Consider the following 12952-nt stretch of genomic DNA (forward strand, 5'->3'; position numbering starts at 1 on the left):
CTCGCACCCGCCCCTCCTGGCTCGGCCCCTCCGCCTTCCGGCCCCTCCCTCTTCTCCCACCCCTTATTGCCCCACCCCCTTCTGGCCCCACCCCCTTCCCCGGCCCCACCCCCTTCTGGCCCCACCCCCCCACTCCTCCCGGCTCCACCCCCTCCCCCTCCCCCTCCCTGCTGTATCCAGGAAGTGAGGTCAGCATCCTGCGCTCTCCCTTCCCTCCCATTTCCGCTCGGCCGCGTAACCCCGGAAGCTGAGAACGCCAGGCACCCGCCAAGATGGCCGCGAAATCTGATGGTGTGGGGGTTACCGGTTTCGCCCAACTGCACAACCTGGACGAATCGGTGACCGAAGGGGGCGACGAGCAGGAGCTGGACGGGGGGCCGGAGGCGAGCAGCTCTTTCCACATCTGTCACTGCTGCAACACCTCTTCGTGTTACTGGGGCTGCCGGAGTGCCTGCCTGAGGAGATCGCTGTGCAACCTGAAAGGGGGGGACCATCCCGTCCTGGACTGTGTCTGGATCGTTATCGCGCTGCTCGTCTTCTTCTCGGACGTGGGCACCGACCTCTGGCTGGCGGCTGACTATTACCTGAAGCAGGACTACTGGTGGTTCGGCTTGACGCTCTTCTTCGTGCTGGTGCCGTCCGTCTTGGTGCAGATTCTCAGCTTCAGGTGGTTCATGCAGGATTACGCCGGCGGGGGGCTCGGGGGTGTGGAGGGACTCAGCAGCAGGCGGCCCGGCGTCACCGGCTACAACCGCTGCTGCAGGACCTCGGTGTGGATCTGGCAGTCGGTCATTCACATTCTGCAGCTGGGACAAGTATGGAGGTATAGTGTGTGTGTGTGTGTGTGTGTGTGTTGGGGGGGGGGGGTATGAGAGGGGATTTTAAAAAAATGAAATAAATGTGCACTTTTGGAGGGGAAAATGTCTTGATGTCTCTGGGTCTAAATTCGTGGAGGAGGGTCATCTCCATCGAGTAAATGGGGATCAAGGTAATGCAAGATTGGTTAGGAGGAGCGTCGGGCGATTGTGTCCTGCAGCTCGAGCAAGTGTAAAGATGCTGCAAGATGAGTGATGGATTTTTACCCCTCTCATCACAGATCTCGTTTGGGAAGTCAGTGTGTGGATTCGTGCCCATCAAAAATGGTTTTCGAGTTTATAGTTATCAGTTATCATTACAGGTGCTGTAGGTTCTGCAGTTAACATAAAAATGGCGCAGCGGTGAGAATGAATCATTTAGGATGATCCGTGGCTCCCGTTCCAGCTTTTGGAGTACTATGGGATGACTTCCATTGAGAAATGCTCATTGATCCATGCAATCTTAATTGAATTTACCGTAAATGGTATTAATAATAAATCTTGGAGGTGAGAAGAGTATGAAGTTAACGCGAAATGCGTAATGTTGCATCCGGTCTCAGATTTGCCTTTTGGAGAATGAAGCAACGGCGTTTTAAATGTGCTCATTGTATATAATCATTTAAAAGGAGATAGTGTTTTTGTTTAAAAATGTATTAGTTAATTTGAGGATTTGAGCAGATTGAGCAAACGATTCCTCAACCACTGTTAATATATTTACTGTAATAATTGCAGTAAGTTATTTGCGTTAGTCATTGACAGCATACTGTTGGGACAAAAATAACAGCAGCGGAAAAACGCAATTCACTGCTAATGTAGACAAGTATAATGTATGATGCTGATAGTTGCACCTGAGTTAGTTACAACAAATATTAACGTTTGGATATTTGTGAAAATGCATTAATTCTGGCTGATCTTTTGAAATACGTGGGTGGCACACCCATTGAGAATAAACTGAAGAGCACTGCTGTTGTGTTCTTGGAATATTTCATGATATGTGTGGGAAGAATGAGAAGTATGACAAAATGTATTGATACTTGTTCCTTGAAACAATCAAGGTCGCATCTGTGGAAAAGTGTCCTAATATCCACATGTCATGTTACATTCATATATAATCTAGTGAATAAAAGGGGGTCTTGTATAAATATGTTAAATTGTCAAACTTCTCACAGGAGTAATGGGACATTTAAACCAACCAACTGCATTGTGTTGAACTGTTGTGCATGATATAAGAAATGTCTAACTGGAGAATCATCCATAGACGCACAATCTGGGCAGGACATTTAACATCCTAATATGAATAAATTGAACATTATTATCCTACAGTATTCTGTATGTGTTGCAACTACAAAATATGCAGAAATTTGGTTTGAAAGTTTTGTGCAAATGTTACACTGTTCTGATATCTTTCGAAATGAAGCTGCATTTGCTGAATGTTCTATTGCCATTCTATGACCATTTGAATGAAATTCAAATGTTGCTTTATGCACTGCATCTATAGATTGCATGGATTATCTGAGGATTTTGAGAAGCACATGTATTTTCTTTTTCAATTTAACCACTGTATGCTAAAAATAATACTGTTGGTCAGGTGATTTTTGGGGAAAGCACATTTTCCTCTTTTCTTCATTAGACACTCCAGATATTTGAGTTCACCTTAAGGCTATATCAGAATTGCTAATCGTGGTTTTTTTCAAGTAAATCACAGAAAATCACTTGGGGTCTTCGCTGATTAATCTAAAGTCTCCAGAAATAAAACCTGTCGTGGTCATTTCCATCGATGCTACAGATATAGACTTGTATTGACACCTTGGCCAGTGGTGGCTTTTGAATTTACATTCTGCTGTCAGTGCTATTACAGTCATCCTCTGCAGTAAATTCAACTACTGGGAGAATATGTATTTTGTAATAGGTCTTGGAAATATTCTATTCATATGTAGGAGCAGTGTGAATCCAATGTGTAGTCAACATTTTTTGTCAATACTACATGACTGAAGGGCTGGTGGGATGTGTTGTAATGGTGATTTATACGTCCACTCTCATACTACTGCTTGGAAGTATGTATCTCAGCAGAACAGAACTGTTTCTATGGTTGATATCATGGTTCAAGTTAAATAGAGTGCATCATTTGTTGGTATTGTCTTTTAAACTAGAATCTTATTCCTATTTTAAAAGCTATATAGAGATGCATTATTTTTGTGTTTATAGACCGCATGAGCTGTGAGGCTTGACTTTTTCTTTTTAAATCTTTAGTATGGGAGCTATTCCTGTATACCATAGTTGTGACAAGTGTGAAAGTGTACAAAGAAGTTAATAATTCAGTCATTTCTAGATTTGTAGTAAGAATGATGGCCAAGCTTAACAGAAAACATAAAAAAAAATAGATTTTGCAAAGATTATCTTTGCAATTCCTATTAGCTTTCCTCCTGAGAGTTTCACATTTTGCATTGCTACTTCATTGCCTCCTCCACCTTCCGCCCTTGTGTGGATTTCTGTAACTTGAGTGCCGGCAGAGTCTCAGTACCCCCATCACTATGCTGTCATGTGGCTTCATTGGTTCTCTGTGTCCCAGTAACGCTGGGCCCTGATGCTTTTTCAAATCTTTTCATATGCTTATCCCTCCATATTTGGGAAAATCTCTCTGGCTATTTTCCAGGTTTTGTGTATCTGGATTTCTGTTTGACTTCAGCCTCTCGAATTGTTGTTCAAATCCAAAACCCTTTGCTACCTATTTTTGTCTTCAAATGCCTTCTGGAAATTCTACCATGCCTTCAAACTTAAACCAATTAGATGGCCCACATTTGGTTCAATTCTTAAATATCCGTCTAGTGCCACAGAATCTTTTACAATGGCATCTGTTCCTACTCCTGCACCGCTAACTTCTGGAGTCGCAAAGGATCCATGTTTGGCCCCTTCATATTCCTCAGTTATACAGTATCCTTCAGTGACATGATCCAAAGACAAATATCAGGTTCCAAAGTATGCTGTTAACACCTTGACCATTCCACTGCCTCTACATGGTCAGTTTGATTGGCCCTGACTTCTGAATGAGTTGCATGTTTCTCCAATCTAACATTAGGGAGACCGAAGCCTCAAGTGTAAAATTCTCATCCTCGTGTTCAAATCCCTTTGTGGCCTTGCTCCACCCACCTCTGTGCCCTCTTCCAGGCCTACAACTCTCCGAGAGCACTGCATTCCTCCAACTTTGGCCGCTAACATGTCCCCCACTCCATTGGCCCCACCATTGGTGGATGTGCCTGCAGCCATTTCAGGATCCAAGCTCTGGAATAGCCAGCCTAATCCTCTAAACCTCTCTCTCTCCTCCTTTAGGAGCTTTGTCATGCACTTTTTGTCAGTCGTTTTCTGGCCAAATGTACATATTTTGATGCAGTTGATCAGTATCAGTTTGATCTCCTGCAATAGAGGTTCATTGTTCTGAGGTGACAAATTGGCATACCAGTACACTCTGTCATTCAACAGTAAGATGTATGTTTGTCCTTAGCATTTTCTGTAGGCAAATTCATAATCACTGGTATGCTATTTGGGAGAGACTGGAGATTGAGAGGAAGTGTTTCCCTCTAAAGGGAAAATGTAAAGTGCATCATTGTAAATGTGTTGGGCACCTTCTGATGTCTGTCTCAGCTAACTGCTGAAACCCTCATCCATACCTTTGTTATATCTAGACTTGACTGTTCTAATGCTCTCCTGGCCGGCCTCCCATCTTTCACCTCATCCAAATCTCTGCTACCCTTATCTTAACTTGCACCTTGTCTCACTCACCCATCAGCCCAGCTTTGTTTGCTGACCTACCTTGGCTCCAGGTCCAGCAAAGTCTTAATTTTAAAATTTGGATCCTTGTTTTCAAATCACTCTGTGGCTTTGCTGCTCCCTATCTGCATAACCTCCTTGAGCCTTACGACCCTCTGGAATCTCTGTGTCTCTCCAATTCTGGCCTATTGCGCATCCACGGTTTTACTCGTTCCACCATTGGTGGCAATGCTTTTAGCTGCTGAGGCCTGAAGCTCAGGAATTCACTCCCTATACCACCATCTCTTATTCTTTAAGACCTCCTTAAAATGTACCTCTATGACACCTCCTTATGTGGCTCAAGGTCAAATTTTGTTCAATAATGCTCCTGTGCAGTGCCTTGGGATATTTTACTAGGTTAAAGGCAAGATATAAATGCAAACCATTGTTGTCTGGTTACAAGTAGCATTGAGAGGAACATATGACCTCTTGGGTGCTTGGAATGGGGACTTAATTTGGAAGCAATAACTAATTTTTAAAAGGGGGACAAGGGGGTTATTATTGGTTAAAAATGTTTCACATCTTAATATATTAAAATATGTTTCAGCTATAGTTTTCAGTTCACTTTTTACTTTCTACAGATTTTTGTTCTTTTTTAAGGCATTATCTCTGTCCTTGGGGTATGAGTCAGTTATCCTCAGCTGTCTTGGCTGTGTGGTTTTAGTTTAGAGATACAGCACTGAAACAGGCCCTTCGGCCCACCGAGTCTGTGCCGACCATCAACCACCCATTTATACTAATCCTACACTAATCCCATATTCCTACCACATCCCCACCTGTCCCTATATTTTCCCTACCACCTACCTATACTAGGGGCAATTTCTAATGGCCAATTTACCTATCAACCTGCAAGCCTTTGGCATGTGGGAGGAAACCGGAGCACCCGGAGGAAACCCACGCAGACGCTTTTTTATGTGCAAGCCTTGTAGGTGAGTGATGTTGAACTATTACAGCCAAGTTTGATTGTGCCCATTTCCAGTGTCTGTGCTTACACACTTCACAGCTAAGCAATCAGAACTTCAAATAGCCACACCTTTATGATTTAAATAATAAATAGAGAATCTGTCAGAGCTGTGTGCACGTTGGCTGACAGATTATTTTGCAGAACAGTTTGTGACTACACTTAATTAATTGGCTGTGAATATGCTGTACAAATGCAAGTTTGTTCATTTTTCATACAATTGTTAGTTTAAAGTGGCTTATGTTAAGCAATGATGTGCACAAAAATTCCTAAGTCAACAGGGAAACTCACCATTGCACAAAACTAGCTCTCCTGTTGATGTCAGCTTTTTCAGTGGAATTTATATATTACATCATTGCAATCTCAGTGTCCCAAAGGATGCAATGAATTACTTTTGAAACAGTCACTGTTAGGTAGATAACTGTAGATATCTATTAGAATGCAGCAAGGTCCCACAAACAGCAAGCGAATAAATAACCAGTTAATGTGTATTTGTGATGTTTCAAGGAGGAATTTTGGCCAGGACACTGGGAGAACTTCTTTGAATAGTACCATTTGACCTAATGTGTACAGCTGAGCTATCTGTATTGGTTTCATCTTTCCTCCGAAATACTGCACTTATGAAACAGCCTAGATTAGGTTCTCATGCCCTGGTGTGTCGCTTGAACTGACTATCTTCTGATGCGAGCAAGGATGCTTCTCACTGAGCCACTTGGGTAGGAGGTGGATAATTACTACAGCTACAAACAATTCTCAGTTCTGCTTTTGAGTTATTTGTTTGTAATAGTGTCTCTCTTTGCTCTTCTGTATGTAATGTTCTGTTAGTTTCTTTCATATTTCATATTTCCCAAAGATCAGTCTTGCCAGTAACTGCATTGTATTTTTTTTCTGTTAGCATATAGTCGAAATGATCTCAAAGCCTTTGGTGTCAGTGTAACTGCATTTCCTTTTTTTTGTGACAAGAGTATTCTGGTTGAAACAGCCTTCCTCAGTCTCTATTTGCCTAGAGCTTAAAATTATACATGTTCCATTGCAGGATCTTTCCAGTCACTATCACCTTTCTTTACCTTCTCTTCAGGCTTGACTTTGAAAATTGTGGAACTTAGCCTTTTCAGTAGGCACACTAAGAAATAGTGAAGTGTGGAAGATTACTATTAAGCACTCAACTATCATGTACCGGGAGCGAGTGTTCAGAATTGAGTGCTAAACCTAATTGCAGGCTTTGCAGATGGTTTTTTGCCAAGTTTATTCAGAAGACATCATGTTAAATTTTGGAGTGAAACCAACACAGGGTCACTCGTGACAGATTCTGTACTATTTTGTTCAATAATGGCTTTGTCCAGAATCCAATTGTTTTACAAACTTTCTCCTAAGCTCTTTGTATCAACAGCTGTTAGAACTACTCTCATTCTGCAAAGTGCTGGAGTGGTTCTCAGGCCTGAAACACTGGTTGAGAAGTTTATTTGTTGACAGATCTCTTGGATTAACATGACCCTGACTGACTTCTGTATTATTGATTAGACTCTGTCTTTCCTTTTGGTTCCTCTCCTCCTGTACCTATACACCCATGTTGACTGTTACTTTACAGATTAATAACTAATAATTTTGTCTAGTAACTATGCTGAGTGCTGTCCGATGTTGGTTTCGAAATTGTGCAGGTGAGAAAGGCTCTGGTTTATCTCTCAAATGGGGATTTTCCAACCATTCAGAGAAAAATTTGTTATTTACGATTTCAGGCATGGCTTACTGTATATGTGATCATTTGACTGGTCTCTCCATCTGCAGAATCTTTCAATGTCTGCTTTAATACTTCCATCAGAGGGGTGTCAGCTGAGTTTGCTGCGCATCATCTGCCTTTTGAGGTGGGTTCTAATTTAGATTATTTGAGTCTTCAGCATCAGAGGACACCTTTGGTGTCCAACACATCCTCTTGGGCAGATCTATTGACTTTTGTGCCAAAGAAATTTGGGTGTATCTGTCTCTTCATACTTTGTAACATGGCATCCTGAATTCATTTTGGACCTTATGGCAATCTTACACCTTGAGTTTTGGGGGTCCCCTGTTGTGTGTTCTTCCAGAAAGTTAAGGACACAGCTTAGTTAATTCTGGTCACTGTTTCTAAGTTTACCATGGCTTTGTTGATCATTCCTGGTTTCTCTCTCTCGCTCTGATGTGAATTTCTTTGCACAAAGTACAAAAAGATATCGGTCTCTTTTAAGGGTAATGTCCAAGCTTTTTGCCAATGTTAGATGTTAAAATACCCCACAAAACCTCAAACACCACATAACATTTAAATGGATGGTCCCATTAATATGTATATATCTCAAGCAGAGGGTACAAACAGGCTGCCTTTGCTTTACCATTTTTGTAGAGCCTTTGCTCACATCGGTCCTATTCTCTGGAACTATCTTCTTTTGACTCCTCCACATCGTGGCTACTTACTCTACCTTTCAAAAGCCTCAAGACCTACCCTTTTGGCCATGCCTTCATCACCTCTTCTTTCATTACAGCCTATTCCTTCCTTGCAAGGCATGTCTCAAGATTTTCTGTTTTAGAAGTGCTATATAAATCTAAATTGTATAAAAAAGAAAATAAGACTGAATTAGATTCATGGGCTGGATTGCCAGTGCTTGCGGATCATAGTTTGGCACCTTGCTATTGTGAAAGTTGTCCTAACCAGGAAATTAATGGCTTTGTTTCCACTGAAAACAAGTTGATTGCTTTTGGGAGCAGTGCTGGAATTCAGGCTCTTGAACTGATCTATCCAAAAGTACTTGAAGACCTTCTCATCAAAAGTTCTAGAAGCTCAGTCTTCAGGGAGCAAATTACTAGTGTTTAGGCTTGATCTCAGCCCTCAGTTTCCATGAAGGTTTTACTAGTATCGGTAGCCTTCCTCGGACTGTAACACTTGCATACCTGTACTCGTTAACTTTTTTGAGGTTTTTGGTTGTCTGCAAGAAAGTCTATAATGCATCAACTGCTGGGTTTCTCTGAAGACGTATTTTTTTTGTTCAGTAGTCACAATTGAAATTTTTACAGGACCTCAGCTTGATAGTTACTCTGCTTCAGACCTCTCTTGACAACTATATCATCTTTCAAGAACACCCAACTGCAATTCTTCACCTTTTATGGCATAGTTATGGAGCCTAATATTGACTCTATATTCTTTTATACCCTTATCTAGCAAAAATCTATTGGTGTCGGATTTTTAATTATTAGTTGAATGGGCATCTACTGCTTTTTGCATGGTGTTTCCTAATATGCAATATGCAACGAGACCTGGATGTTCTCGTACACCAGTCGCTGAAGGTAAGCATGCAGGTGCAACAGGCGGTGAAAAAGGCAAATGGTATGTTGGCCTTCATAGCGAGAGGATTCGAGTACAGGAGCAGGGGGATGTCTTGCTGCAATTATACAGGGCCTTGGTGAGGCCACACCTGGAATATTGTGCGCAGTTTTGGTCTCCTTATCTGAGGAAGGATGTTCTTGCTATAGAGGGAGTGCAGCAAAGGTTTACCGGACTGATTCCTGGGATGGCGGGACTGACATATGAGGAGAGATTGACTCGGTTATGATTATATTCACTGGAGTTCAGAAGAGTGAGAGGAGATCTCGTAGAAACCTATAAAATTCTAACAGGACTTGACAGGGTAGATGCAGGAAGGATGTTCCCGATGGTGGGGGAGTCCAGAACCAGGGGTCATAGTCTAAGGATACGGGGTAAACCTTTCAGGACTGAGATGAGGAGAAATTTCTTCACCCAGAGAGTGGTGAGCCTGTGGAATTCGATGGCACAGAAAGCAGTTGAGGCCAAAACATTGTATGTTTTCAAGAAGGAGTTAGATATAGCTCTTGGAGCGAAAAGGATCAAAGGATATGGGGGAAAACAGGAACAGGTTACTGAGTTGGATGATCAGCCATGATCATAATGAATGGTGGAGCAGGCTCGAAGGGCCGAATGGCCTACTCCTGTTCCTATTTTCTATGTTTCTAACTTCTGAATGGTCTGGGTCTGATTTTAAGGTTATATCCCCTTATCTTCGGCGTACCCACCAGAGTAAACCTTTTCCATTCTCTCTGCCTGATCAATTCCTTTCAAAATCTAAAATATCTCTATCAAATCACCCCTTAACTTCCTATATTTTAATTTTATGCTGTTGTCGACACTAGTTACTATACCACCAATCTATGTTTCATTAGGAAACTTGAATATATGGTTCTCGATTAGGTTTTCTAAGTTATTAATAAATATCATTAATAGTTGAGGCCCCAGCACAGATTCCTGTGGGACAACACTAGTCGCTCCTTCCAATTTGAGTACATACCCATTATCCCTAATCTGTCTTCTACAACTTAACCAATCTCCTAACTAGGTCAATAATTTGCCTTCAGTTCCATGAGCTTCAATGTTAGCCTGCATTCTCTTACGTGGAACCTTATCAAATGCATGTCCTGAAGGCAAAGAACAAATTCATGGACATTTCCTGTCTACAATTTAGTTACTTCCTCAAAAAATTGATTTAGTTTGTTAGACCTAACCTACCTTTTTCAGATTCTTGTTGGCTCTCTTTAATCAGTTCAAGTTTATCAATTGCTCAATCACTCTATTTTTAACTCTTGTTTTTTTTTATTCGTTTGTGGGATGTTGGCGCCACTGACAAGGCCAGCATTTATTGCCGATCCCTAATTGCACTTGAGAAGGTAGTGGTGAGCTGCCTTCTTGAACCACTGCAGTCCATGTGGGGTAGGTATACCAACAGTGCTGTTAGGATTGGAGTTCCAGGATTTTGGTCCAGCGACAGTGAAGGAACGGTGATATACTTCCAAGTCGGGATGGTGTGTGGCTCTGAGGGGAACTTGCAGGTGGTGGTGTTCCCATGCAACTGCTGCCTTTGTCCTTCCAGGTGGTAGAGGTTGCGGGTTTGGAAGGGGCTGTCGAAGAACCTTGGTGCGTTGTTGCAGTGCATCTTGTAGATGGTACAGACCGCTGGCACTGTGTGCCGGTGGTGGCGGGAGTGAATGTTAGTGGATTGGGTGCCAATCAAGTGGGCTGCTTTGTCCTGGATGGTGTCGAATCTTCTTGAGTGTTGTTGGAGCTGCACCCATCCAGGCAAGTGGAGAGTGTTCCATCACACTCCTGACTTGTGTCTTGTAGATGGTGGACAGGCTATGGGGAGTTAGGAAGTGAGTTACTCGCTGCAGGATTCCTAGCCTCTGACCTGCTCTTGTAGCCATGGTATTTATATGGTGACTCCAGTTCAGCTTCTGGTCAATGGTAACCCCCAGGATGTTGATAGTGGGGGATTCAGTGATCGTATTGCCATTGAAGTATGACAGGTAAGGCAGATGAACTTAGAGCTTGGATTAGTACTTGGAACTATGATGTTGTTGCTATTACAGAGACTTGGTTGAGGGGAAGCCAGGATTGGCAGTAAACGTTCTGGGATTTAGAAGCTTCAGGCAGGATAGAGGGGGATGTAAAAGGGGTGGGGGAGTTGCATTACTGGTTAAGGAGAATATCACAGCTGTACTGCGGGAGGACACATCGGAGGGGTCATGCGGCGAGGCAATGTAGGTAGAGCTCGGGAATAGGAAGGGTGCAGTCACGATGTTGGGGGTTTACTACAGGCCTCCCAACAGCCAGCGGGAGATAGAGGAGCAGATATGTAGACAGATTTGGAAAGATGTAAAGGTAACAGGGTTGTAGTGGTGGGTGATTTTAACTTCCCCGATATTGACTGGGACTCGCTTAGTGCTAGGGGCTTGGATGGGCAGAATTTGTAAGGAGCATCCAGGAGGGCTTCTTGAAACAATATGTAGATTGTCCAACGAGGGAAGGGGCCGTACTGGACCTGGTATTGGGGAATGAACCCGGCCAGGTGGTTGAAGTCTCAGTAGGGGAGCATTTCGGGAACAGTGGCCATAATTCCGTAAGTTTTAAGGTACTTGTGGATCAGGATAAGAGTAGTCCTCGGGTGAAGGTGCTAAATTGGGGGAAGGCTAATTATAACAATATTAGGCAGGAACTGAAGAATTTAGATTGGGGGCGGCTGTTTGAGGGTAAATCAACATCTGACATGTGGGAGTCTTTCAAACGTCAGTTGATTAGAATCCAGGACAGGCATGTTCCTGTGAGGAAGAAGGATAAGTCTGGCAAGTTTCGGGAACCTTGGATAACGAGGGATATTGTGAGCCGAGCCAAAAAGAAAAAGGAAGCATTCGTAAGGGCTAGAAGGCGGGGAACAGACGAATCCCTTGAGGAATATCAAGAAAATAGGAAGGAACTTAAGCAAGGAGTCAGGAGGGCTAAAAGGGGTCATGACAAGTCATTGGCAAACAGAATTAAGGAGAATCCCAAGGCTTTTTATCCGTATATAAAGAGCAAGAGGGTAACCAGGGAAAGGGTTGGCCCACTCAAGGACAGAGGAGGGAATCTATGTGTGGAGCCAGAGGAAATGGGCAAGGTACTAAATGAGTACTTTGCATCAGTATTCACCAAAGAGAAGGACTTGGTGGATGATGTGTCTAGGGAAGGGAGTGTAGATCGTCTGGGTCATGTCGTTATCAAAAAGGAGGAGGTGTTGGGTGTCTTGCAAAGCATTAAGGTAGATAAGTCCCCAGGACCTGATGGGATCTACCCCAGAATACTGAGGGAGGCAAGGGAAGAAATTGCTGGGGCCTTGACAGAAATCTTTGTATCCTCATTGGCTACAGGTGAGGTCCCAGAGGACTGGAGAATAGCCAATGTTGTTCCTTTGTTGAAGAAGGATAGCAAGGATAATCCAGGAAATTATAGGCCGGTGAACCTTGCATCAGTGGTAGGGAAATTATTAGAGAGGATTCTTTGGGACAGGATTTACTCCCATTTGGAAACAAATGAACTTATTAGCGAGAGGCCGCATAGTTTTGTGAAGGGGAAGTCGTGTCTCACGAATTTGATTGAGTTTTTTGAAGAAGTGATGAAGATGATTGATGAAGGAAGGGCAGTGGATGTTGTCTATATGGACTTCAGTAAAGTCTTTTACAAGATCCCTGATGGCAAACTGATACAAAAGGTGAAGTCACACGGAATCAGAGGTGAGCTGGCAAGATGGATACAGAACTGGCTCAGTCATAGAAGACAGAGGGTAGCAGTGGAAGGGTGCTTTTCTGAATGGAGGGCTGTGACTAGTGGTGTTCCGCAGGGATCATTGCTGGGACCTTTGCTGTTTGTAGTATATATAAATGATTTGGAGGAAAATGTAGCTGGCCTGATTAGTAAGTTTGCAGACGACACAAAGGTTGGTGGAGTTGTGAATAGTGATGAGGATTGTCAGAGGATACAACAGGATAT

General features: G+C 43.0%; 1 protein-coding gene across 1 annotated transcript in view; it reads left to right on the top strand.

Annotated features, from left to right (window-relative positions):
* Positions 1-236: 236 nt before the first annotated feature.
* The window catches only part of LOC137358240 (XK-related protein 6-like), a 738669-nt gene continuing 725953 nt past the window's right edge, over positions 237-12952 (top strand). Inside the window, exon 1 of the mRNA XM_068024135.1 lies at positions 237-823. Within this exon, the coding sequence (XP_067880236.1) occupies positions 273-823 (551 nt within the window). The 5' untranslated portion in view covers positions 237-272. The remainder of the gene's footprint in view (positions 824-12952) is intronic.

Source organism: Heterodontus francisci, chromosome 3 (assembly GCF_036365525.1).
Source record: "Heterodontus francisci isolate sHetFra1 chromosome 3, sHetFra1.hap1, whole genome shotgun sequence".
Taxonomy (NCBI): Eukaryota; Metazoa; Chordata; class Chondrichthyes; order Heterodontiformes; family Heterodontidae; genus Heterodontus; species Heterodontus francisci.